Source organism: Amphiprion ocellaris, chromosome 5 (genome assembly GCF_022539595.1).
Source record: "Amphiprion ocellaris isolate individual 3 ecotype Okinawa chromosome 5, ASM2253959v1, whole genome shotgun sequence".
Lineage (NCBI taxonomy): Eukaryota > Metazoa > Chordata > Actinopteri > Pomacentridae > Amphiprion > Amphiprion ocellaris.
In genome coordinates this window covers 28550811-28578423 of record NC_072770.1, presented here as the reverse complement: position 1 = coordinate 28578423, position 27613 = coordinate 28550811, and the positions used below count along the sequence as shown (strand labels likewise).

Genomic DNA, 27613 nt, shown 5'->3' with positions numbered 1-27613 from the left:
GGAATCTCATTAGTTTTGCATGTAGTTGGACCTAAATACTGGATAAATTATAGTTTGGACCCAATGATGGCCCGAATAAAACCAAATGTCATGTGGATCTATTTTGCAGTTGTTGACATTTCATTAAAATCCCAACTGCCAGCCTCACTGAAGTCCTCCAATAGTTAAAGTATTTCATCCTGCACCAAAGAGACCAAACAGCCCTGCTGTCCCCAGACCCATGTCGCTAGTGTGGCTATATTTCATTATGTTGTATTCCTTTAGCACTTTGTGAAACACCAGCTTCAGTTCTCATTCTCACTGTTAATGTCTCATATAAAGTGTGTTTGGTACATAATGGTGAAACTCATTGGGGTGTGTAGGCTGGACTCTGCAAATGCAGTACATAATGGTAATTTTGTAATGCACTTAGTGATAAACTGCACTGATGGATTGAGTGTTTTATTGGTGTAGTTATAGTAAATTACATTGCCTGTCCTTGAAGCAGATGGTTGGTTGGAGGTTAAATGTCTTTGCTGTAGGCAGTCAGAAATTTTCAGCCATAACAGCTCTAATTCTGTTCCTCATTCATTGGTCTGATTTAAATTGCATGTCAGTGTGGCATCAGACACAGAGCTTGTGTGCTAGACAATATGACAAAGAATGTAATGAACAAGTATATTCATTCAATTCAAGTTTATTAAATAAGATTTTATCTGTGGTATCATAATTTTAAAATTAGGCTAAATTTAAAATGTGGCAATTATGTGACATTTGATGTCAGAGTCTATCAGTAAAAGTCATCTTCAAATATACTTAAGTTGACTATATTACATAGTAATAAAAAACACAATCGATGATCTTCCTTTAAGACTGCATACACACTGGCACACTCAGTCAACAATGTTGACGTACAGTAAGTTTGTTGTTAAAACCTGCTGCAATACTGAGTAATGCAAAGCTTACTGCAACTATATCCTGAGAATCATAAAAAATTAACAGTACCAAAGGCTAAGTGCTCAGTTTGGCTTAATGATATACATGTTATTATTCTTTGGTCATCTCTGCAAATTCCTCAAGTTAAATATTCAGATCATCAGTGAAAAATGTTTTAGGGAGGATTAGAAATGAAGGTTTCTCTAAGCCTCCTCAGGAAAGGCAGAAACACCGGCAAGAGCTGGGATGAGCTTCTCGTACACGATGATGCCTTTCAGGAAGACTTGCTCATTCAGATACTCGTTGTGATCGTGCAGCAGGATTGGTGTCCGGTTCATTGGAGAAAAGCCAATAGCTGGGATACCCACCTGGATTCATTAAACAAACAGAACTCAAACCCAGGAACTGTTTTCGCCCACTGATGTCAAATGCAATAATGAACAAATGAATGAAGAGTCAAATGACTGGATATTCATAGAAAGAAATTTCTTTTCATTTCTTTCCATAAATACTTAGTTATACTCACTGCTCGGATGAAACGGCTATCTGTAGCAGCTGGAAAGATCTCCTTTTCCAAAGTCATATTCCTACAGTACAGACGTTGACATGAGACTGGGCTTATGTGGTAGATTTGTCAGGTAAAAGTTTCTGAATATGCAAAATATATGCTAAACGTTCTATAACCTATTTTAGAGTAGTTTCTAACGCACAACCAAAAGGTCTTGTATATCTCCAGTGGAATGCAAAGTAGGAGCAAAACGAAAAATCAGCTTTCCCACAGATGCTGCAACGAGTAATTGTGGACTAAGCAGTTCTTTCCAGACACTAGGAAAAGCATTGTGAGAGCTGTGTGAACATTTTCCGCTAATGTGTGAAGACTCATGGCGCAAACGTATTAAACAGGGTTGTGTAAGCAGAAATAGAGGACGTAATTATCTTATTTTATGATCCATTAATACAGTAGATAGATTATATTCTTGTAATATCTGAGCATTCAATTGCTCATTGACTACACAATGTGAAGCCTCTGTTGTTCAACAATAAAATGACTCTACAAAGTGTAACAGAAAATTCACATACACAATGATAAGGCAGCTGTTGATATAGATGGAGCCAAAAACGAGGTTTAACTTGTCAATACATACACTACAGCATTCACTTCCTTTTTTATTTTATGTTTCAGCAGAATATTATGCTATGTACTTAACTTGCTTTGGTTTTGCAGCATTCTAACATGCATAATTAAAGGCAAAAACACCCCGATAATGTATGAGTCTACTCACATCGCCTTGCAGGTGGCACTGAAGGCGCTCCACCAAGGATCATTCTCGTCCGTCGATGTGACGCTCTGGTTCATGTGTTTCTGCAATAGATGACAGCTACTTCAGTTGACTGAACAAACAACAGGAGTTTTATAACCGAGTGTTAAGTACACTGACCTGAGCAAATTCATAAGTGACATCTTCTCCTGCTTCCTTACACCACTGCTTGATCTGTCTTTCAAAGTCCTGGTAGCACAAAAGTTTAGAGCTTAAAGTAGAGTTAACATTGACCTGAAGGACTCGACTCTGTGACTGAAACATGTAAACATAAACGTGCATGTTTCCACACCTGTAGGTTCACTGTGGGGGGTATTCTCAGGTCAAAGCTGACATCCATTTCAGCTGGGATGACATTGTAGGCCACACCACCTTTGACCATAGTCATATTCACTGTGGTGACATCGCCGAGTGTGAAACATTCACTGGTATTTAGCCTGGCACAGACACACACGGTAGTGGTGAAATTAAAGCATTCATAGCGCAATAAAATCTAAAAAAAGACCTGTATATTTCCAAGACTAACATTAATAATCAGTAACTTTGAATTATGATATTCAGTTTATTCCTCTAGAACTATTATGAAATTCTCTGGCTTTGCTCATTGCTGTGTGATGCAAACGTTGTGAAGCCACCTGATATTTCTTGCGAATAACCATTAAAATACTTAATTTCATTAAACTTTTCTCAGTGACCACTCTGTAACTACTTCAAAAGAATGTAGAAGCAATGCTCTGACTGGCATTTTAGCTTCAACAGAGTGAGCCGTTTTGAGCTACTGATTTCCAAGAAGGTTTTTGGTAACACCAGGTGTAAACTAAAGCAATGAACCACCTGTAAATTAAAGAACCACCTGTAAATTAAAGTGCTACCACATGTCCCTGTGATGGAAGAGACTAACTGACTCCAATCCAGAGATTAAGGTATTTCATAAAAAAAACAATATTGCTAAGTGTAAACACCTGCTAAATGTATCACATGTTTACAGTCTGCTTAATAGCATCCGTATTTCATGAGTTTCACTTCATTTTTAATGTTATTACCTTGCTAAATATGCTTGAGCACAGGTGGGAGATTACTGCTGCTGCAGTCTAGTCCATAAATCAGGGCTGCTTAATTTTTCAGCTTTGAACACGAATTAGGCATTTTTACTGTACAGATGGTTCATTAAAACATGTTAGCAGTGTTGCTCTTGCAGGATTAGCCATAAATAGACCCACAATCAAGTGAAAACACCTCCTGCACAGTTTGAATCATCAAAATGTAAAATTTAGAGATTTTGTAAGAAGGTTTCAGCATATTGATAATAGCCAATGTATTAAAAGAAGCACAGAGGGGAACTTTCATACTGGGACTTCATGTGGCGAGTCAAAAATGAAAAACATATCACCACAAACTAACCCCAAAACAGTGCATCACTGAAAAATGTATCCATCCTTATAAAATCTGCAGTGTATGACAATGAAAACAGTTTTACTGGACTTCGACTTAGACAGACTGTCTTACCGGTGTTTCTCCTTCTCTCTGAAGTCCAGGAAGGAGTTTATGACATGCCGCTGTAAGGAAGCAAATAGATAAGTGACACTGACACCTTCTATCAGTCCTTGTAACAACAACTTCATAATTAGACAACTTGGCATTTACCAGCTTTTCAGCAGCTGTATTCTCCACAAATCTCGATCCGTGACCCGGTCTGCCTGGGCAGTGGACCGTAATCCCTGAAAAGCAGAGAGTTGAGAGTTTAAAAATGCTAAATTAAAATCTGAAGTTCCTTGAAACTGATCTGATAAGTGGATGCCTTGTGTTCTGTGTGTTTTGTACTCACACCAGGGGTTCCTTTCACCATAAAAGACGGTGAAGCCCTCACCAGGATTGGCCAGACCTACAGAACACATGCAGGAAAAATAGATAACTCTTTAAGGTAAAGGTGTCAAACATACGGCCCGTGGGCCAAAACTGACACGACACAGGGTCCAATCCGGTAGTGAAAAACTGTAAAAAAAAAAAGATGCCAACTTTCAGGAGCAAATTAAGCAGCGAGTCAGCCTACTTAATGTAAAATGCTGCTTCAGACACTTTTGCACCCTGAACATATAGTTCTGTCACTTACTGTGGAACAATTTTAAGACGCTGAACATTGTGCATTATGATGTCAGTCAGCAGCTTCAATACAACGGAGTTCGGTTTGGTGGAACCCTGTTGTTGATGCACTGCCACAACTTTTATGTATTTTTTTTATGTAAAAAATGTATACATTTACAAGGCAGGGGGACAACTTAACCTTCTTCCTTAATAGTTGACACTTTAGTTTGTATGGTGTGGTGTGTCAGGATTACTACACAGATGAGGAAATGAGTGTAAATTTAAAATAATCTCTAGATCTTGACAAGTTGTTTTGCTCATAAAGTAAAATACTATATTGTTTGGTTCCAGATACGTGCAACTAAATGTTTTGTGCCTTTGTAGATAAAGGCAAAATATTGTTGAAATTACACTTATTCCTCTTAAGAAGATCCAGGTTGTTCATAATGTTTTGTAAAAAGATAGTTCATTAAATGTGAACATTTTCAGAATGTACTTTTTTGCAACAAAACAAAGGGAACTGTTCAGAGTTGTCATTATTTATCAGTTATTATGCTCTGATTTTACTGATCCGGCCCACTTGAGATCTAACTGGGCTGCATGTGGCCCCTGAACTAAAATGACTTTGACATACCTGCTTTAAGGTAACTGTAATAAGGACACAAAGTGGAGCAAAAGACAGAAGTTTATGATGTACATATTAGAAACTACACCACATCAGCCCTCCTTAACATACCCAACCAGGGACTGAAATTCCTTTATTCATACTCATTTACCTTTCACTTATAAATAAACATGAGTAATTACATTTCATTTGAGCTTAAAGATTTCAACTCAGGAAAGCACATATTCTCTCTGACTCCGTGGATGTCAGATTTACCAAACATTGACTCTGTATTAAATACCTCTAGGCATGTAGGTTTATTTATTTCGACAGATTTTTTTCCCACATTTCAGGAAATTGTATTAGCATCAAAGTCCAGAAGTTCAGAGTCTTTTTCTGGATATTCTGTAACTAATTAGGACAAACATCACAAGTAATGCTTCTCAAGAAAGAAAGTAACCAATAAGTTCCAGTGTTACCAGACAAGTCACTCTTGGGCACCTTCAGAGTTAAGATCCAGAGCATTAACTGTATCTAGCTGGGAGTCTTTTTGTTATTTGTTCATTTATTAGGATTCCCATTAGCTGTGTCCTAAAGCTCAGCTAGTCTTTCTAGAGACAACATTAAAAATATATATATATTAAATACTGCATCAAAGTACATCACCTCTGTGTGCCTTAAAGGCTTCGGAGCTAATGAAAAAAATCATATTATCCCTGCATTAATCTGTATTAAATCTCCCACCTCTGTCTGACAAGAGTCTTGATATGAGAATGAGATTGAGGTAAAAGACGCCACAGTTTGGTTTATCTTTCTCTAAATCCTTTATGTCATCTGTAAATGCTCTATACAAGGACCACCTACCTAAATAAAAATTAAAACAAAAGCTAAATTATCATCTCATTTACAAGAGTGTTTGTGGTCAGTTAGCTTAGCTTCACCAGCACCGTTACTAGTCATGAAGCTCAGAGCACAGGTGTTGTTGCTATGGTTACCTGCAGCTAAATCCTGTTAGTAGCACAATCATTTAGTAGTAATTCTACTTTTAACTTAACTGTTTAAAGTGTCAATTCAGTATTGCTCTGATAAGTTAATTTTCTGCAGGCATGATTTGCACTCGACAAACGACCCAGTTTCAAATCGCTAATCGACTGAGGCGCCTTCAGTGTTCAGACTTTGATTCATTAACTTTTGCAAAGTGTTGCCAACAGTTATTTATTTACCTTCATCAAGGGCAAAGCCAACGTTTAATTTTTGAAACTCTGGATGCTTCACAAATGTTTCCATTCCCTTGTGACCTCCAACTTCCTCATCTGAAAAGAAAAAAAATATACATATGGAAAAAATGTACATATATACTTATTTGCCAAAGTCATATCATCATTTGTCAAACTTCTCATATCTGGCATCAAGTTTAACAACAACTGTATAAGTGTGTAGTTTTTGGAGAACAGATTGAATTCTAATTAAAGGCTGCCACCGTTGTTGTCCATCATCACAGCTGATCAGACCTCTGCTCATGCTCAAGCTGGGTGGAGTTGTGTGACTGATATTGTAATGTCACAAAACTTCCCAAACCAGTGCTCTGAATGCCAACCGGCACAGCGCTAATTTGTGCTGAATGGGGTGTTGTTTCAGTTCAATTTATGGGGATGTGAATCAAAGCCTTTGTGTTTTAAACAAAACACCACTATTTCACACATATTGACCATGACTGGCAGTGGTTGAATCTGAATGAAAAAGGTCTTGTACCATCTGTACCGATTCTTACAAACAGATCACATTGAAGCCTTTGTTCCATCTCCGCCCAATACTGCCGTTTGATTATAAGCCAAAAGAGATCAAATGTTTTTTCCACACATGCACACTCTGCAACACACCCACTGATAAAGGTCTACTGTGGCTTGTCTTCACTTCGATGCAAGATTGACAAATCCAAGAATGTGTTTGGGGTTTTATGGCAATCTAGAGGCTCTGGTCGTTCCACTTTGATTCATTTGGCCAATGAAACTCTGGTCTACTGTGTTTGTACATTTTGAATGTGATTTGTTGCTATGTTTAGTGTATTATCATACTACATGATTGAAAACTGTAGCGTTACTTTCATGTCTGCAGTTTGCGATCATTGATCAATATGCATTTACCTCCTCCAATTGTACTTATCTGCATGTGGGGCTACTTCATCAAACATAAAAGTAATACATGTGGCTGTATCATAACAACTTACTGTAAAAAAGCTGAAGGGACAGAGAGGAAGTTGTCCAGTAAGTGCCTGTATGTCTGCATGAACAGTATGTAGAGACATTACAAACAAATTATAAGCAAAGAAGGAAGGAAGGAATGAAATATCATACCAGGAACAAACATTAAATGCACAGTGCGCATCGGTTTCCATCCCTCTGCCTTCAGTCTTCTGACTGCCTGGATGTACCTACAGAAACAACAGCAGACAAAGCAGATATATGACAGAAACAAGAAGTGGAGTGTGAACTGACAGTAAGCAGGCTGAGTGAGCGGCTGTTAAAACAGGTGTTGCTCATAGAACACAAATACAAGTGAAGATCACAACAACACTAGAGCACAAATCCTGTTTAGTGAAACAAGTTATCAAGGCAGTTTATACCCACTGTATAGTTACACATTTCATGTCCTGTGATCCCCGGGCATAAATGTTGCCCTCTGCATCTTTGAAAGCACTGAAAGCATCGTATTTCCAATGTTCCTGGAGAAGAGATTGATATCAAATCTATTTTTTTCATGTGTATTACAGGTAAAAACAGGATTGCAACGCCGCAGACAGAGGCAGACACTATACCTGGAAAACAGGGACAACATCAGTGTGGGAATTCAGTAAGATGGATTTCAACGTGGGTTTCGTCCCTTCCCATGTCATGATCGTTACAACTCTGCCTGGACAGACCTTAAGGGAGAGGACATGACAGATAGGAACACTTATCTGTTATGGCTCCACAGCGTGTAAAAAACAGTCTCCAACATGCGTTAAATTACCATCAGTGACACACACCTCAATCTTTGTTATGGGTAGTTCAAGCTCCTCCGCTATTCTGTTCAGGAACCTAAGAGCAGCATCTATAAATGAATAAACAGATAGCAGAACAGTCTGTTTAAAAATTAATAATTGAGTGAAATTTCTCAACTCCTGCTGCTGCTGCTTGTGCTGGTATCATTGATCTTCAGTAAGGTCATAGAAAGCCAAGAAAGAAAAACGCAGTTTCTCTTGTCACCTATGAAATTTTCAGATTTCAGTGTCAGACGGCTGCCATGTTTCACCTCCAAACTGGGGGCGTATTCTGAAAACACATCTTATAGGGGTTTGTTTTTGCCTCACAGGGTGTCGCTAAAAAAATGTGTTGTCTACTTGACAGAACAGCTCAGCTTTGAAAACAACAAACTTGATACATAACTGGAAGTGGTCAATGCCTAACTGAAGCAGATAAGAAGTGAACTTTGATAAATGACAGAACAAAAGATGATACAACTGTCACTGACTTTCACTCTTTATAGAGGGAGCAGGATATGTTCTAAACGTATTAGCAATGCAATTGTATTATATGTGTATAAGATTATATCTGTAAGAAACAGCATTTGATAGTCATGTTTAAAAGTTTCATATTGCATCCCTTTTTAGCAAATTAATAAGTCTCACATGTTCCCAATGTGTGTCTTTTGATTTTCATCTCAAAATACTGCAAAGATGGTTAATTTCACCACCACTAGCTAACCCCTGGTTTTAGTAGTGTTTCAAAGGGCTGTTTCAATGTCTGTTTATTTAAATGGAGCTGAGCTGCTGCTGTCCACATTCCCTCCAGGAAGAAAACTCCAGCATTATACGACACTTAAAGTGGTTTTTCCACACATGCACACTGGCAACGCAACCACTGATAAAGATCTAATGTGGCTTGTTTTCACCTCGATGGAAGACTGAATGACAGACAAATTCAAGAATACGTTTGGTGTTTTATTGCTATCTCAAAACGGCTCTTATAGTTCAAGTTCAAGATAACAAAACACTCTCTGCGCCTGTGATTGAATAGTTTATCGCATGGCAGTCAACACAGAAGTAAATGAGTGTGTGAGGCTATCACGTTTTATCATTTTAATTTAAAATATCTGATAATTTACAGGATTACGGTTTTAACTCATGTAGATAGACAATGCTGCGATTACAAATATCTGTATTTTAGCAGCGCGGAGTGTCTAACAACAGAAATAGAAAAACATGTCATTGACAACAGCTTTATTGGAAATTTGGCTGCATTAAAGTACACTATATGTGAGCACAGAGTGTGGGAGGGAAGCAAACAGATGTAAACATTGACTGAGCTTAGGTTGCACTGAAGCACAACAAGCAACATGGAAAAAGATAAAATTCTTACTGGCTTGTAAAGCTGAGAGACCATCTGCTCAGAGTGGGCTAGAGGAACGGCAGTATGAAGCATCTTGTTTCCACAGCTTTCATTTTAAATCTCAGAGAAAAGTTTCAAAAACTCTCCTGCATACTGTCTAACTTGCAAAAGTGCATTTTTTTGTGTCCTATTTGTGCTATAACTTCATCAGGCAAATAGGACTGGACCCGAATATCCGAATATTCGGTTGTTGTGGTGATATCCGAATACTAATTTTGAGATCCGACTACTCAGATCTCTTCTCTTCCCCCACCCCAAAAACAGTTTGCAAGAATGGGTGAAATCTTAGAGTATGAATGTTAAAAACCCTCAAGGGCTAATAACCACTTTGTCAAAAAAACTAGACTAACAGATAGGGCTGTATACCGAGCCCCAGAACTAAGTTGTTCAAGGCGTGAAGGAGGTCCTGCTCTAAGTGATAGTGATGAAGGAGGAGATAAGTAGGCTTTGATAAGTGTGATTTTGCTTCACTAGAGTTTACACAGACAGTGCTTGTTGTTTTGCATGTAAGAGCGGAAACGCAACCAATCTGTTGAAACATCCAGCAAAAGTTGCATTCACAGATACAGCAGAAAAATGCATAATTTTACTGCTTAGCATGTAGTTCATCCCTCACTAACCCGGGTATGTTATGTAAGCAGCTCATACAGAGAGTTAAACTGAATTATATGAACACACGCATGAAAAGCATCATTTGGACTGTTGTTCAGTAATTCAGTTTCAGTATCAAAGTTCAGAGCAGGGGTGATTTAGTGATTTGAGAGCTGCAGACAAATTTGTTCTTGCTTTCCCCCCCTCTTTTTCCAATTAAATATTGGCATTGACACTGGCAGTACTGCAACTGTTTACTTAACTAAAATGATTAATATTACACAGTGAAAACACTGTGATTTTTTGTTGTTGCTGTAAATAACTACTGCATTTGTTTTACATTTCAAGAACCAGATTATGGTATATAAAAGTGATTTGTTCAATGTTAGGCTGTTGCAGAGTGCTACTTGAGAATGTTAATTTATAGGCAGCCCAACAAAGCAATCTAAATTCTGTTTAGCATTAACTAAGCAAAGAGGAAAAGCGCCTTGTCAGTAGAATACATTGATTAATACAGCATCTATGCAGCATTAATGCATGAATACTTCCAAGCAAAACACAATAAAAAGGATTTTTACCATATGAGAGCTTTAAATTTAAAAATAGACACATAAAAATAGTAACCGTGCAGCTAATTACAGTCCTTAAAGATACATGCCAAAATCTGACGGTCCAAAGGGCTTGATTTCAGTGTACTGTGATTAGGAGAGATCTCACCGTAGTCCGGCTCCGGGTGGACGGTCCTGAGGCGGAGGTATTCTCTGAACAGACCCACGGAGGGGTCATCTGCCCCGGGAACACTCTGTCCACCGCCGACACCTGGACCGTCTTTGTCAGGCAGCATGGTGAGATTTATTCACTCCCCTGGGGACACGAGAGACAAAACACGACGGTTCACAGCGTGACAGGCCAGGAATATGTCAACATACACCTAGTTATTGTGTCCTTTCTGCGCCACACGAGTGTTTCAGAGTAACGCATGAAGCGGCGGTTGATCCGGTTACAGCTGGAGCCGTTAACGTGCTCAGAGCACCTTGCTACAAGACCGGATCTCCGCTAACAGCGAGCTAGCCCGGGGGAAATTAATCTGCTATCCCCCTTATAGCTGTGGTAGATAAGCTAAGGAAGGTCGGTAACGTAACGGCGGTAATTTTAGCCTAGTTTAATAGTTGGTATCACTCACCTTCCACAGTCAATTTGCAAGTCAGGCAGGCAGCTCTGGTCAGCTGACCGATGAGCCTGCTGGATTTCAAAATAAGAGCCCGGCCGCTGGAGTGAATCCGCATTTCCCCTGCAAAACAACTGAAGGGTAAATAAACACACCTGGAAAGAGCCCTGAGGCTGAAGTTTAAATCTGAATAACATTTTTACTTTTCTCGGTAATGCAATATTTTATTTTCTTGTGTAAAATTTCAATTTTATGTGCAATATTTCAATTACATTTCTAATATTTCTGTACCATTTGTAAAATTATTGACTACTTTGGTGTCATTGTCTACATTCTTTCTTTTCTCTCCTTCTTTCTAGTACTGTATCCTACTTATGTCTTACTGCTATGTTGTGTAATTTGTTTTTCTGTCACAAGAATTTCTTTGGGGATTGATAAAGTTCTATTTTTTATCTTAAAAAAATATTGAACTCCAGAACTCCATCTCTGTTGATTCTGTTAACTTGATCAGACTGAACACTGATCTTCAGCGGGCACTGGAGCAGTTTGCAGTCCAGTGTGAAGCACCCAGAGAGACATTCATTATTCCCAAGTCTCTTTTGAAAACCATCTGTGTTGAAGGCGAGTTGCCGTTGTATAGGTGGATTGCTGCAATGTCAGAGTAACGTGAGCGTCAGTCTTTGGTCTGACCCTCACCAATGATGATGAGCCTCGGGATCCTGCAAAAGGATCAGGAAAGCAGTGCTGTGGAGAGGGACGTCTGGAATGACCTGCTCAGGCTAAACAACCCCAGATAAGCAGAAGAACATCTGTTGTGCAAGAATACCTAATCTCACCTCTTCAACAATCACTGTGAAGAGGAGGGATAACTATTCAAGCCCTTTACATCCACTACCAGTCAAAAGTCTGGACATACCTTATCATTCAATGCTTTTTATTTATTTGCATTATTTTCTACATTCTAGATTAATACTGAAGATTAACACTTTTTTGTTAACAACATAATTCCATATGTATTTTGTACTTTTATAAGTTTAATGTCTTCAGTATTAATCTACAATGTATACAATAATTAAATAAAAACCACTGAATGAGAAGGAGAGTCCAAACGTTTGACTGGTAGTGTATGTAAATATGTGTACCAATTGCACAGTGAAATTCCTGCATTCAGAATGATACTTTAAAGTAAAGGCACTAAGGTAGAATACACATTTACTATCAAAAGTAACAGAATTTCAGAGTGTTAATGTGTTACAGTCACAGAAATTGTTTACGCACTAACATGAAAAGAAGACTGAGAATAAAGCTGCACGAGCCTGCAACATAATAAACTTCTAAACAACAACTCATACAAATAAATTAGCTCCAGACATGGCAATGAGTCAATTTCAACATACAAAGCACAGCTTTCTTTGTTTTTATTTTAAGCAATGCACATATCTTTAAGTTTTTCATGATTGTCCAAACTTATTGCAAATATATTACATATAACTTTATCAGCACTATATAAATACATGTGATTTGTTTTAAGTAGTTTTCACATGGTCCATAATCTTTTATACATTTTTTATTACAGTATGTATCAATTCTGTTTGCTTTTGTGGAACACAGCAAACTTTAGTTAGAAGCTGGAATTGTTACCAGATCTTAATATACAGGACTGTCAAATGTGACACTAACAGAAGCTATTAAATACAGGTAACTGTTACATCTGCATATTTACAGTTACCTAAATGTCACCTACAAAAATGGCAACAGTGAAGCGAACACATTCCATGTTAATACATGCAATGAGGGACATGAAACACATGAAGTAAGACTCACCACTATACAAGTCTGATCCTTTTTTTTTTCTTTACAACAAGCTGAGATGAACTAGCCTGGTATTTTTAGGTGACACTATGAAATACAGAAAAATAACACATCCATAATGGCAACATCTGATCTTTACTGTTATCTGTACTGTTAAGTGTAAGATTTTACATGTTAGTATCCGCACCTACTGCTGTGCCAAAGATTTTTTTCAGGTGATGACGATATGAGAATAATGCTGATCTTAGTACCTTTTAGCAAAGCTGTCATCACACTAAACCATAGATTAGAAGATAAGTCGTCTTCTTTCTTTTTTCCTTTCCTCTCTTTTGTTATCATCTCTGTACCTTCAGTTCCTTGCTACACGTCTCTCTTCAGCGTGCTGAGGAATTCGATCAATCCTTGGTGGAATTCTCTGGGTTTGTCCATGTAGCAAGCATGTCGCGCTCCTTCTAGCTTTAGCACAGAGCGATTCGGAAGTTGTAAGAGGTTCTTCTGGGACTGGGCACCCATATTTGTGTCCAGGGCTCCAAACACAATCAGAGTGGGAGTCTGGAAAGCACACAAGCGAGAAGTCAAAGAGGGAGGATATACAGTGTAAAAGTATTCACACCAGTGTCAACATACAGCAGTGTGCAGCGGCACGCAACTTTCTTGCGTAGTTTGAATGTAAATCTACTCTAACTGGCTAAATATTTAGTGGCTCTTGTAAACCTACTGAATAAGAATGTAATAATACTGACAGCAGTGACTGACATATGGCAAAAAATCATGTTGATAACTTTTAAATACAGCTCCAACTATTTTTTCCCTTGCAAATTCCATCCATCCATTATCTATACACCGCTTAATCCTCACTAGGGTCGCGGGGGTGCTGGAGTCTATCCCAGCTGACTCGGGCGAAGGCAGGGGACACCCTGGACAGGTCACCAGTCTGTAGCAGGGCCACATACAAAGACAAACAAGCACTCTCACATTCACACCTACGGGCAATTTAGAATAATCAATTAACCTCAGCATATTTTTGGACTGTGGGAGGAAGCCGGAGTACCCGGAGAAAACCCACGCATGCACAGGGAGAACATGCAAACTCCATGCAGAAAGATCCCGGGAAAGCCGGGACGCGAACCAGGGATCTTCTCGCTGCAAGGCGAAAGTGCTAACCACTACGCCACTGTGCAGCCCCCCTTGCAAATTATCTGTTAATATTTTCTTTTTACTGATTAAATATTTGTTTGATAAAAGTGAAGTTTGAAAATATGGACCGCTAAAACATAGAATCAGACTGAGTTGATAATGGCAGCAACCGTCTACTAAGTTTAGTGAGGGACCTCGTCACAAGTGTAATTTTACAAATTTTCTAATTACAGTTAACACATCAAATGTACGAAACACACATGTGTGCTTAATTAAAATAATGACAAGTTAATCACTATCTAACAACACCAATAAAGTACACTTACTTAAATAACACACAACTATAATAATAATAATATATTTGCAAATATATAATGTAACAAACATCCCAACAATCACATCATCATAATCTGAATGTCCGTCACCTGAATGTTTTGGTATTGCTGTGGAGAGTAACTCTTGGTACCAACTGGTGCTATAGGAATGAAGCCGTGCAGCTGAGCGCTATTCTTCATGAGGAAGGGGATGGAGTAATGCCCACTCATTGAAGGGCTTAAAAGTACTGCTGCTCTGACACCCAAAGACTCCATGAACCTTGATAGCAGGTCCACCCGATTCTGGTCAGTCTTCAGAGCCTCGGAGTTTGGTGATTTCCCGTATCCTCCAGGTATAATGTGAAGTAAAGAAAACAGAGTTCTATTTAAGTAACTACAAAGCGAGAATGCCACTACACCGCACACAGCCACCATCCAAACGTGTAATTTCAAATGCATGTACCAATATCATGGCACAGTTGATTGACCAGGAATAAATAATACGCAAACTCAGTGTATGCTCACCACATAATGTCAATGCCAGTATGTCATATACATACACATATTGTCAAACACAGTATAAGAATTAGAATTTTCATCTCAGGTATGATAAACTTACATCACATGTACTTGGTTCAGCCCACGTTATAAATATCTTCAACCACAAGAGTGTGCTATCTGCTCATGGAATCCAACTCAACTGTCTAACACAATATAAAAAACCATTACAAATGGTATTCTGTGTCCAAAAAACTGCAGTAGCATTGTGCTTAGTTTAGAATTTGTGTTAAAGTCCAATTGTCTATCAGTCTGATTAAGTTGATAACACTAACTGATTCTGCTACTAGTCATTGTGAAAATTTTTTTTTTTGCATATCACTATTTTTAAGCAAACACTCTACCAACTCAGAGTTTGCATTTGTTTATATGTACATTACAATTCAATTGAAAGTAATATGTCTCCCTGACTTGCATACAGTTGTAAATGTATTTATGTATAAACCAGTTCTAAACTTAATACATACCACCCTCAGTTTTTGTTACATGCAATAGGACTCAAGTCTTACCTGGCAGGTCCATGGCTAATGCTTGATATCCATTAGTTGCCAGTAGAGCCATCGTACCGAGTTCCTCCCAGGTTTTAGATGTAAAGGCTTGTCCATGCAGGAGGACCACCTGCAGCCTGCATGCAGACATAATTTTGTCACTCAGGAGTTTAAGACTAGCAGAGGCCATTCAGTTACCATATGGTAGAGCAGCATATTAACAGCACTGCCTGTGTTTGTATGAACTTCCTAAAAGTGTTTCATTTTACAATCCTCACTATTATGATTATTCATTCTTTTTGCAAACTGCTTTGCAGATGCTTACAAAGACTAAAGCATATCATCTGTTCAAATGTGTTCTACAGGTCTTTCCACTTCTCAGCTCACCTTGGTAATATCTGCCGTCCAGCTGCGTCTACAGGTAAAGCTTCTCGAAAGAACAGTGGAGGGTCCCCAGGCAGCTGACCGGTGCGAATAGACACGTTGATGGTTGGAATTGGAGGAGGAGGAGTCGCCATCAGCCCCATTCTTTGAGCTTCAAGTGACGGCTCCATGCTGCCCTGGCGGATGGATGGCAGCAGCAGGTACAGCAGTAACGTGGCTAACAACACCAAGCCCAGAACCACAAGGCGATTGCGCAAGAAATTCATTTCATAAAGGTGATTGATCTGGAAAAAGCAAACAGTGCATTGTTTGAGATCCTACGTATTAGTCCTTTGTTTGCTTATTTGTTGGACAGTTTATATTAAAGCAGGTCCACAGACACTATTGGCTCTCAGCTGACAGCTCCATCCTTGCAATCTTTGTTTCTAAAAGCAAAATTAAAACAGTCTTACAGTAATAACCATCATTCCTGCAGGTATGGCTATTAACTGCATCTGAGGAACAGGAACACAAGCTTTCTGTAGACTGATGCTGACTCTTCTCCAGATGGAAGCATCATGTGACACGATGAGTGAAATTTTATTAAAACAAAGATGTGTGATGGCCAAAACCACAAAAAACAATATTTGACTTAAAAAACAAACAAACAAACAAAAAAAACCCCCACAACTATTAAATTCCCTTATATCTGGACAATTCTCCTTTGATTCAATGGGCCAGCAGACAATAAACTTTCTGTGTGAACCTTAAAAAGAAGTACTGAGTATAAAGTTAAGGCTTCACAAGACAGTGAGTTCTTTGGTAAATCCAAACAGCCTGACTGCTGATGAATCATTCCTGCTCACAATGTTTGAAGGTGTGCTCTCTGATTTAAGGAGCTCAGTTCTGAGTTTCCACAGCAGAAAAATCACACATGGAATTTACAAAATTAATGATGGGTCAGTTCCTTGTAGTGTTACATTAAACCTTGGCCTGATCCCGTTGTCCACACTTGTGGACTCTCAGACTCTGAGCATGTTTCTGCTAAATGTACAAGCGCTAAGGGCTGTCCCCACTGTCATTTTGCCACTGACATTTTCAACCCTCTATGCACATTTGCTATAAATTTGCATTTTTGCAGACTTTGCCAAAGGGAATCACCTACCATTCATAGAGTTATGAAAGTAAATGTGGAACCAAAAGGGTAAGCTCGGAAGCTTAAGAGTTTCAGTAGAAGGCAACTATACTTCTCTTTGTAGTTCCTGAAGATGTTTTGCCTCTTTACTTTTTCAAAAAAAGAAAGGTACAGTTGCCTTGTATTGAAGCTCTTAGGACTACAATGACCTGGATGACTGAGAATACCCATAGAGTAGTTTGGAAAGATCAACTAACCCCATCATTGTAAGTAAACAGACGTTTATATGTAAGAACAGATACATAGGTCACTGGTGATGTATAGCCAGAACTGTGCGTAGCTGTTTTGCCTTGATGGCAGGAAGACAGTGAATTTCAAATATGCTTTCCCCATTTAGGCTGTGCAAAAAGAAAAAAAAAGAAACTAACAAAATCTTACAAACCCACAATAGTATGAAACAGGTTTCTGCGCTCCCATTACTATTTACATCATTTCAAGCTCTTCCAGCTTCTCACGCAGTCACTTACCAGGTGATGTCAGTAAAATCTGTGAGGGTTTAGTGTTCAGGGCTTAGGGTGGACGCTGGGACTGGGACCATGACAGTGAACCAGCACTCACATCAGCAAGACCTATGTGGAAAGCAGCCATCATTAGTACACCTGCACATGTCCAGCTATTAACTAGCTAATAAAGGACTTTACAGGATTTAAAACTTGAGGTGGCGACAAAATGAATGCAGAAAACACAGACAGGAAAACCTCCCGGTTAAAACACTAAACATATATAGCACTGCAGTGCAAACAGTCAGATAACAACACAGGTTAGCCAAAATCTGCATGGAAGCTAACAGTAGCTCGTTGTGTCGCTGTGCTACTAGCTAAGTCTCTGCACAATGAGATACTGTAGGAGGCAAAATGCATTATGCAACACCAGAGGCAAACATACCGATACACACATACACACACATATATACATACCGACGCAGTTAAACGAGTTAAGAATTGACAGGAAGACGAGTTTTTTTTCTTTATCACCATGTCTTCTGCATCGCTGCTTGCCAGTGATGGGAAATGCTGCTAAAAGACTTGGTGTCGGCGATGCTGGTAGCTAATTTAGCTTGTCAAACTGAAAGGATAAATTGAGTTTAAAGCCAGCTGTACATTTTTTTTCTTATAGAAAGCTACCTGTCACAAAATGAGAGGTTGCCAATCAACTGAAAAAATATTGTGTAATAAATGCAACACGAGAAAGTCGAAAAATGCGACTAATTTTTAGGGGTCTGTGTCTGATGTGTATTTAATCTTGTCCGGTGTAAGCCGCCTTTTTCTCGTCGGAGCACATTAGGAGCTGCACATAACAATACTAAGCACAGTGCGTCAGTTCCGGCCGAGGCTGAAAGTTTCTTTAAAATGACACAAATGTGCAGTGAAAGTGTTTGTTTTTCATTGTGAACTGGATTTAGATATTTACTGTGGTTTTAGCAAAAAAATTTAAAATTTACACTGAACTTACAGTTTGATATGTTATGAACATTCCCCACAAAAATACGTTTTGTGTTGATTTAAAAAATACATTTGTGCTGTTTGTACTAAAATACTTCATAGTAATATTCATGCAATGTCAGCCTGCTATTGATGCTTGTAATTTATCACCTTATTGCCATAAGATAATAAAGCCAAAAAACAAACTTCTATGTATTAAATGCCACTTTAATAATAATAACATAATAAAAATCACCATCATCATCATTTATAAAGCACTTTTTAAAATCCATGTTATACAGACAAGTCATAAAGAATATTTTAAAATAGTACTTGAGAAAATAAGAGACAGTAAAGAAATAAAAATTAGAGGACATCAAAGTATGTTTCAGGAGGGACAGAAAATGACAAAGACAGAAAACATATATATTAAAAACGACTTTTAATGATGAAATTCTCCAATGTAAAAGGTAATTATGAAAAGTCTTAAATACACAACTCTGAGTCAAATTTGGTTTGAAGCCATACAAACTGTAGTTTGGCAATTTAAGGCTTTTAGATTTCTTATGAGTTTAATTAAGACAGAAACAAAGCTGCTACAACAGAGAGGTGGAGTGGGATAAAAGCAAAAATTGTTCAGCTAAATTGAGGTTTCATCCCAAAATAAAGCTGGACTATTGATCTCATCTCAGTATCTCATGCACAACCAAAAAAAGATACATGTTCACAACGACCGAGAAAAAGGATTTGTTTAAAAAAAAAATGTATGTAGACACTCTTGAATATTACTTTAAGGATGTTTTTTTGTATTCTTAAGATATTTTAAATAAATCAAGTAAGTAAGAGCAGAACTATGTTTGTAGGTTTTAGTCTGTTTAATAATAAGATTTACGGAATTTACTGGTGTTATGTGATTTCCCTGTGGTATGAAAATACTTGTAATTCATGGAAGCACAAATTGTGTATCAAAATCAATTATAAGGATTTTAAACATTTTTCCATTGCGATACAGAAAATTCGCATCTCATAGCCACAAACTAATTCCTTAATAACTGCAGTTACCCATCAGTTCTTACACTCATATTCGTAAAGCTGTGACAATAATGAAAAGAAATGACTGCTTAAAGTTAATGAAGAAAACATTAAAATATATAACATTATGGTTTGCATTTGAAAATGGCTGGCAGTACATGTTTACAATATTTTATCTAAAGTAGCTAAAACTGCAAAAACAACTGTATAGTTCCACTTTTACAGTTGGAAAATACAAATGTATTTATACTGAATTGTAAATAGTGACTGCAGCATCACCTTGTAAATAGAGGACTGTGGGATAAGGTCTGAAGCTTGCGTGGCTGTATAAAACCTATTTGGTTTTTTGTAATAACTGATGAAAGCACTGTCATTTCTGTGCTGTAAAACATGTGCATGTTTAAATATAATAGGAAATAAAACCTTAGATAACCGAGGTTGAAAGCCAAGGGAGGTATAACAATCATAGAAGCACCCATTTCTTTTTAAACAAGATTCACAGTGAACACATCTCTAATATGACACATTACATGGGGAAAAAAACACTGTATTCTAATGTAAAGCAGTGACAGTATGCCTTACAGGCTTTTGTATGAAGGGAACAGATACTAGATCCACCTCAACAGAAAAGTAAAGTGCAGAATTTTAGTTTTCAACATGCATTTATGATACTACTGCAACACTATCTGTGCCATTCTGTTTTTTCAGTTTGTGAAAAACAGCACCATCTACCACCTGCCCACTGGTGTCATTTTTGGTCACTAAATAAAGAACCTACTGTACAAATATGAAACTGCTCAGCTAGCTTCAGTCTAGCAAATATATAGACAACAAACTAAACATGTACCTACAGTAGCTGCTATCAACACAGTGTCACCGGCAGGAATCCCGACACAAGCTACAGTGCAAGCAAATAAACTACACACAAAAAATATCCTCTAATTGTTGTGTAGGAAGCCAAGTCAATATTGAATTTCTAAGCATTTGATTTCTCATTCTGCAAGTACTGAATCTTTCTAACACAAACACAAATGTATTCAAAACATCCCCTTTACATTTGGTTGTAAATGAAGCCAAGATGTACCAAGTATAAAATCTTAAAACTGAAAAAATGATCACAGCTTTGGCATTTCTTTACTAAAATTTCCAATATATCTGGAAGAAACTTAAACCAGCTATGGCCAGCTGTTCATTTAAAATGTTTTGACAATCTGCATTATCAAGGTAATTAAAATTTTAAAAAATGTAAAAGTTACATTTCCTGTTTCCTAAAATTGAACATTTTGACACAGTGATATCCATGTAAAATGAAGGATACCATTAGAATTAAACAATAATATCTTTCTCTGTTGGTTTATTATGTGCTGGCTACACTTTATTATATACATTTTATTTAATTATAAAAAAAACTGTGAGGCAATATGGAGGTAATATCAATACAGAGCACTGAGATGAACACTACTGAAAATAATACATAATAATAATTAAAGTTTGTAAACCAAGGCAACAGTTAAAAAAGAGCACTTTGTAGCCCTGTTAAGGCACAATTTTGAATTGAAACAGGCAGGTCCAGCCACATTGTTTCTATAAGCAAAAGATAATCAGAAAGATTTGAGACTGCATTTAGCATCATTTAGAACCTTCTGGCATTATGTTAGTGTTATAATTAATTCATAAGGCTATATAACACTCAACAGCTTGATCCTATTCATCCTAATCAAATACAAACTATAATGCTACATTTGGGCATCAGTATAAACAAGATGCAGATGCACCAACAAACTGCCAGTAATGGATGCAGCTGGGAATCAAATGTACATTTCTTCCACTTTTTGTTCCATTTTAGTGACCAAAACATAAATAAAACATTTTGTTTTCAGAGACTGTCCCACATTTAAACTACAGTCCTGTTGGATTCAGAGTCTCAGGTCAAGGTTAGCACAGAAGAGGCCTTTAGGAGATACTTCTGAGATTTGACATAATTTGATAAGAGTTAATGACATTTGAAATATTGGTGAACAGACATTATTTCCAGAAGGCAGTCCTGAGATTGTTGATCTCGCACTGCAACTTGTCATACACAAATATGTTGCTTGAGGTCTGGGATAAAAACTGGGATATCTCTGGTTCCAGGCCTGAAAACCTGCTGCTGTCAAAGCATCACTATCACTAGTGCACGGTAACTTACCGCCTTTATGTCAGAGAGTCTGAACTGTCCTTTTCAGGGCTGGCAGAAGCAGTGAATAGTTTTTGGGCTTCTCAGTTTTCTCAGTGGAGAAGAGTGAGGAGTCCAAGTGGGAGTAAAAGGCAAAGAGGCCAGGTCCCAAAGACAGAGGAGGCTCTATTTTGCCCTTTTTCTTTTTGAGCACAGCTATCACCCCTGTATCCACTGTAGCACTGGCACTGGAAGTGTGTGCGGAAAACAGCCAGCTCGGCTTGGCCAGGAACTCCTGTAACCTTCAGCTGGCCACTTTGAGTAGTTATCCGATGTGTTGAGGGGCTGAGATGCAGGTACACATCACTGTCTGGTGCTCGGCGGAGACAGCGGCCGTGGGATTTACACAGCACCTGGCTGCACTGCTCTGCTGCAGTGGACACATTGAGCAGGTACCTGCCCAGCGGTCCCAGAAGATACTGATTTACAGTGGAGCAGCTGACCTGGAGGACAAAAAAGAAAGATGTTAACCTCAAACCACCGAACACTGGGCTATTCAGCATGAAAAAAGAGAAAGTACAGCTCTTACACTACTGTCTGCATAGGAGGTGTCACCCCAGAAGATCACACCTGCAGCTCCAAGTGCGACACTCTCACCGATGGTGGAGACCAAATCAGTCTACAAAAGATTTACACAAACAGAGACAGTATTTTTGAGTTCAAATGAAGTCAATAATTTTAGAACTTATTCAGTTTCATCTCACATAACAATAACAGTGATTTACTGTTTTTCAGACAAATTACACATACATTTCAAATCCAGCACCATGTAGCTGCTATGTGTATTGGACTTCTCATTAGATGTAGATGGAAGGTGTCAGTGACTAAATAGTGGTTCACAATTACCGTCAAAGTCAGCTATGTGTTACAAATATGTTGAAGTTATCAGCATAAGTCAGTTTAGGGTTTACTGCTTATTCTATTTCTGGTAATATCTTTGAACAGTGCATGTTGCACAAAAACTCAAAAAAAAAATGAAGCACTCAAAAATTTATGAGCAGAATCAATTAATAAATTTGTCATTTGACATTTTGATTTTCTAGGTTTTCTCAAATGTAGGGGTTTTGGGATTCCTCTCAGTTTGATTTCATTGAAATGAATAGTATTTGATTTTTTTGGCTGTTTTTAGACTAAATAATTATGAAATATTCCTTTATGGTAGCATTTTTGACATTTACTGATTAATCTAAAATATATTCATTGTTAAATCAAGGGATAAATATAGTAACCTTCCTCCTTGACAACAGATAATGAATGCATAAAACTCTGTGATGAAACATTTCTGTAACAAACTAACCTCAGTTAGGAGGGTCATCTGACTGATGTACGTAGGTCTTGTATAAACAAAAACAGGACGTGCTAATCCATCTCCAACAGATGCCAGGCGCAATGCCTCCTTCACCCTGTTCCGGACAAAGAGGCGTCCATACTTTGTAGAACGTAGTATAGAACCCATGTAAATGGACGGAAAAAATGCCGTACACTCCATCCACAACCAGTTAAGCTGATCGTTGCGGGCCACTTCCACAGCAGGACAGCGACCAGTGTAGTTTTTCAGGCCATTCCTGTAGTCATGGTTGTAACAATCTGGGAAAAGGTAGAAGCCCCACAGCTGATTGGGCCTCAGGTTCTTGGCAAGTCTCAGAGTTTCCAGCATGAATTTTCGAGCTGACAGCTCAAATTCTTGTTGTGCAACTTTCCCCACTTGTTCTGGGGTCCACTTTGGATTCTTTTTGGCTACCATTTCACGAGATTTATTTCGATAGATATCTTTAGTATACCAATTTCTGATCCACAATGGACGCCACTCCTCCCAGTCAATAACAGCCAAGCCTTTTGCATCTATCTCTCTTATGTATTTTTGCAGACCTTCAGGCATCTTTTCATAGTGCTGACTGAGACTGGCAAGCTGTGGAAGACCTCCATTCACTGCTGTACCACCACGCTCATAATAGGGATACAACCCAAGGCGTTCCTTATAGAAAATAGTGAGATTCTGCCGGACAAAGCCCTCATTGGGAGATGCGACAATGTCAAACTGGTCCAAAGATAAAGTTACACCATGTCGTGGCGCGCACTCCTGTGTTGGGGCATTCCACGCAAGAAGCACTGGTTTCTGGGAATATAATGGCCATCTTGTCTGCTTTGTATCTGCAGAACACAAGACTGTCCACCATGCAAACAGGGTCAGAAGCAGCCATGGCAGCTGGCCAGCTGTGGTGAGGAGAGAGTCTAATACAGCCCCCATGGTCACTGCTCACCTTCACTCCTCTTTCTCTGGAAAAGACAAAGAAATTTTGTTAAACTCTGACAAAAATACAACAAATATAGTTCCAAAGACCTCCATAGACAACTCAGTGAACTGAACACATTTCTGATTATATCAAATATGTGAAAAACATTAAACATTTACATCGACTCTGACGGAACATTTGACTGAACTCTGGGTGTAGCGAAAGACACGTGAACTCAAAGGAAGACTATTTTCAGTGGACATCCCAAAAATGGGGAAGTCTAATACAGATTATTACAAACTACTTGCTTGTTATTATGTCACCAAGTTACTCAAGTTAACATCCTCTTTCACATACAACGCATACATAATTTTACTTCACACGTCAACTGTGGGAATGTAGATAAGTGCTGTTACAAATTTAAAAAAATATTGAAAACGTCTACTTTTGGAATTCTACGACTTTTTCTGTGTACAAATTGAGTGAACGTGCTGCTGTTAGCCATATTAGCTCAAAGTTTCATTGAAACACAGCCGTGCTAACTTAGCTAAAGAGGTTCTTCTTGCGGTCCAGTCTAACCTGTTCTGTTGAAGCCAAGCACACGGGTTTATTCCACTCATGTAACCGTCGGATAAATTATTTTTCCACCGCCCTGCCATGTGAGAATTAGTCGTTTCAGTCCATTTTGATGATTAACAAGTCTGTCCGCTACGACTAGGAGAAATCACTGCAGGAGCGACGGTGACGGTAAACGTTAAGCAACAACAGATCACTGCATTTAGCTCTTCTGTAGGGGGTTCAGAATTATTGAAAGACAATAGTTTGTCGGGATTTTCCGATTATCTTGTAACAACTTGAGATTTTACCTTATGAAACTAATTATTTAACATTAAAGAAGGATCACAATCTCGTCTAATATAAATTTGAGTATAAAATTATATGTCAGTGCTGGGCAACCCCCCCCACGAATAAATACCTCATTAGTTTGTTCGTCGACCCCTGCTCTGTTGGAAGTTTCATTGATAAGAGCGACTATTCCAGTCCCATTAAAATGTTTCTGTAGCTTAATAAATTGCTAAATTGGAAGGTTTTTGCAATGTACAAAGTTTTTTTTATTAAATTATTATTATTCCTAAAAAGATGCAGGCAACAGAAAACGACGGATATTTCCTTTTTCTATACAGTAGCCTAGATATAAATACAATGTTAGTCAATAAAAGTTATAATACTGTAATGCCCTTTGCTTAACTACTATGTATCTGTTTCATAAAGTCTACTTTTACTTCAAGGAGGATAGATTATTTTTCTTCACTTCTGTCACATAATATTCAGGTCACACTGCCCTATTTTAAACCTAACTTAGGTGACATATTCTGTGAACTTTGCTGTACTACAGATCGAGTTGAAGTGAGACTTATTAGACAACTTAAAAGTAGAATATACCCTCATTTACATATCTACACAACTCGCTTGGATTTCTGTTTTGCACTGAGTATAGGAAGTACATAGTCAAAACATGTTAATGTAAATTAAGGCAAATAATACCACGCCTAATAAACCAATAATTAATTTTTAAATGTCATTTTCAAAGGAGTCCTCTTCACATATCTTACCAGCAGCGTTATCAGCAGTCGATCAGTCAAGGTGTTCAGCTGTTTAGGATCAGGATGAATAACTACAGGTTAAACTTATTATTCTGCGACATGATAACAGTCTTTGAGGTACTTTAAACAGAACAGGCATCCGTAGTTTATTCATTGCTATATAAATATCCAGGAAACCCCACCTCTGTTTGACATCAGCGTGACACGTGCAAAACCACCATATGAAAACTAGTTTTCATTTTGAAGCGACTGTTCCAAAGAGAAGCAGTTTCATCTGCAGATTTGAAAAAATAATTGAAAAAAATACACTGTTCTACATTATAATCCTATAGATCCTATTAGGTTTAATAGCTGTTTGACAAGTCAGTCTTTTAGAGCAACAAAGCAGTGGTTATCCCAGCAACTGCATTTTATTTTACCACAACTGAATGCTCTTAGAACCACTACTGAAACACAATAGAAATGATCCTCAGGGAGTAGCTGCGCAAAGTGTAAAGCCTCCATGGATATACTGCATATTAGTGCATTAAAATCTATAGATAAGAACAGAATAGACATTTCAGCAGCTGCTTTGTTAGTTAATTCAATGCGATTATTGTAGTAGGCACAGGTTTTGCAGGGGAAAACGGCTAAATGCGATTTCCATTTAACCAGTATAACCTGTGCTTGTCATCAATTTCACTCTAATGGTAAAAGATGAGCAGGTCCAACAGAGCCCAAAGAGCCCTAATACCACTAAATGACTGCAGAATATCTGGACTTATTGTAGGTTCGAATGCTTGTGCGGCTTGGAAATACTTGCATGGTTTACATTTTAAGGTTAAGTTATTCATATGAACTTGGCGGTTAGGACTGATGGGTCACAAAAACAGCCTTTGCTCTGCGTTTGTTCATATTTTCTGAAGGTTATATAATATCTGAAATATTTCATATATATTCATAATATACTATTACACAACTTTTGATTTAAAAACAAAAACTACTGGTATTGTAGCATTTTAAGTCACTGCCTGCTGTGAGTGTTTATGCATGAAGTTGCTGCCCCACTCAACCAGAAATCCCCTGTGCTACTTTATCCAGCACTGTCAAATTCAGTGGGGCGGTGCTTTAGATCAAATTTTCTTAAAATCTGTGTAGACCATATGCAATATTATGGCATCTTTTAAAACAATATCAGTAAGAGGTTTGTTTAAAAGCAGAGTTCAGATTATTTCCAATTGTCATTTTAAAAGAGCATTTTGTTTGTTCATGATGAGTGAGGCAGTTTTAAAAGTGATCCCATGACTGTAACTGTGATATATTCATTCAGGACCTCAGATTATTGTCTAAAGGAGATTCAGCAATAACAAAAAACAGCACAGTAAAGCTTAAGTGTTCCATTAAATCCGAGCTGAGAAAGAGAACATGACACATCACTGACCTTATGTTCAGGTAAACAGTCAAAGTGCCCCAGAGAGTTAATGAATTACTTTAAAAAGACTTTCTGTAATCCCTGTTTGCACTAATAGCAAAGAAAACACATTGAGGTGCTTACATTGTCAAAGCATGTATGTTCATACACCTGACCTCACTGCTCCGTTATATCCTTTTTCAAATACACACTCAGACCTTATGACTGTTTAATAAAAGATTTTCAGATGTGGTATGTTTGAAACACAAAGGACTGAGACACATTCTTCTTTTAAATGATAAGATAAACAATGGCAGCGGTGCCTACGAATAATGCCCTTTTTTGCGTGTCTTAAAAATGTGACCAGACTTTTGTCAGCAAAGCCTGAGGCTGGGTGGTTTTTTCTGACTCAATTTTCTTAACCCCAATACCACAATTCATCTCACGGCTTTGCATATTATTTCAGCTCTGTGAAAATAAACAACACCGAGTAATTGCAGCACCATGTCTCCCCCAGAGTCAGCTGAAAACAGTACTTGCCCAGAAGCAAAAAAAAAAAAAAAAAAATATATATATATATATATATATAAAAAAAAGCACAGACTTGTGCAGAGTAAAATCATTTCATAGAAGTAATAAAGTGGAGTGGATTTTGGCACAGACCTTTTTATCCTGTAAGGAGAGCAATATCAGACAGCTTTGTAGAAAACCCTTTCCCATGCATTGATGGCGTTCACTAGTGTC

At 38.0% G+C, this 27613-nt stretch overlaps 3 protein-coding genes across 4 annotated transcripts; all 3 read right to left on the bottom strand.

Annotated features, from left to right (window-relative positions):
* Positions 1-660: 660 nt before the first annotated feature.
* On the bottom strand, positions 661-11277 carry LOC111563222 (aminoacylase-1). The gene is made up of 15 exons (XM_023262189.3): positions 11122-11277; positions 10656-10802; positions 7946-8010; positions 7736-7840; positions 7548-7642; positions 7275-7351; positions 6144-6233; positions 4060-4116; positions 3879-3952; positions 3741-3790; positions 2527-2671; positions 2355-2423; positions 2199-2278; positions 1442-1502; positions 661-1283 (listed from the first exon to the last, which is right to left on the bottom strand). Exons 2-15 carry the CDS (start codon positions 10780-10782, stop codon positions 1119-1121), a joined length of 1260 nt encoding a protein of 419 aa, XP_023117957.2. The 5' UTR covers positions 10783-10802; positions 11122-11277; the 3' UTR covers positions 661-1118.
* A 1211-nt stretch (positions 11278-12488) lies between these two features.
* Positions 12489-18235, bottom strand: abhd14a (abhydrolase domain containing 14A). Its single transcript, XM_023262197.3, has 6 exons — positions 17891-18235; positions 17441-17542; positions 15803-16083; positions 15437-15552; positions 14481-14716; positions 12489-13470 (listed from the first exon to the last, which is right to left on the bottom strand). Exons 3-6 carry the CDS (start codon positions 16063-16065, stop codon positions 13279-13281), a joined length of 807 nt encoding a protein of 268 aa, XP_023117965.1. The 5' UTR covers positions 16066-16083; positions 17441-17542; positions 17891-18235; the 3' UTR covers positions 12489-13278.
* A 584-nt stretch (positions 18236-18819) lies between these two features.
* hyal2b (hyaluronidase 2b) lies at positions 18820-25634 on the bottom strand. Of its 2 annotated transcripts, none has more exons than XM_023262217.3 (4): positions 25489-25634; positions 22939-23918; positions 22171-22260; positions 18820-22084 (listed from the first exon to the last, which is right to left on the bottom strand). In XM_023262217.3, exons 2-4 carry the CDS (start codon positions 23887-23889, stop codon positions 21695-21697), a joined length of 1431 nt encoding a protein of 476 aa, XP_023117985.1. In that variant the 5' UTR covers positions 23890-23918; positions 25489-25634; the 3' UTR covers positions 18820-21694. The 2 variants fall into 2 exon arrangements, with proteins under 2 accessions (XP_023117985.1, XP_023117984.1); XM_023262216.3 differs by lacking the exon at positions 25489-25634 and adding an exon at positions 24455-24620.
* Positions 25635-27613: the final 1979 nt, after the last annotated feature.

What these genes read in the sequence shown, in the direction of transcription:
- LOC111563222 (XM_023262189.3), bottom strand. Translation starts at nt 10,782, where the DNA reads ATGCTGCCTGACAAAGACGGTCCAGGTGTCGGCGGTGGACAGAGTGTT. An exon ending in TACCCATAACAAAGATTGAG is followed by an intron (nt 7,841 to 7,945) that starts GTGTGTGTCACT and finishes CTCTCCCTTAAG; the next exon opens with GTCTGTCCAGGCAGAGTTGT. An exon ending in AGAGAGAAGGAGAAACACCG is followed by an intron (nt 2,672 to 3,740) that starts GTAAGACAGTCT and finishes TGTCTGTGCCAG; the next exon opens with GCTAAATACCAGTGAATGTT.
- hyal2b (XM_023262217.3), bottom strand. Translation starts at nt 23,889, where the DNA reads ATGGGGGCTGTATTAGACTCTCTCCTCACCACAGCTGGCCAGCTGCCA. An exon ending in AGATGACCCTCCTAACTGAG is followed by an intron (nt 22,261 to 22,938) that starts GTTAGTTTGTTA and finishes AATCTTTTGTAG; the next exon opens with ACTGATTTGGTCTCCACCAT. An exon ending in CCTCCTATGCAGACAGTAGT is followed by an intron (nt 22,085 to 22,170) that starts GTAAGAGCTGTA and finishes TTTGTCCTCCAG; the next exon opens with GTCAGCTGCTCCACTGTAAA.
- abhd14a (XM_023262197.3), bottom strand. Translation starts at nt 16,065, where the DNA reads ATGAATTTCTTGCGCAATCGCCTTGTGGTTCTGGGCTTGGTGTTGTTA. An exon ending in ATTAGCCATGGACCTGCCAG is followed by an intron (nt 14,717 to 15,436) that starts GTAAGACTTGAG and finishes TTATACCTGGAG; the next exon opens with GATACGGGAAATCACCAAAC. An exon ending in AGCAATACCAAAACATTCAG is followed by an intron (nt 13,471 to 14,480) that starts GTGACGGACATT and finishes TGTGCTTTCCAG; the next exon opens with ACTCCCACTCTGATTGTGTT.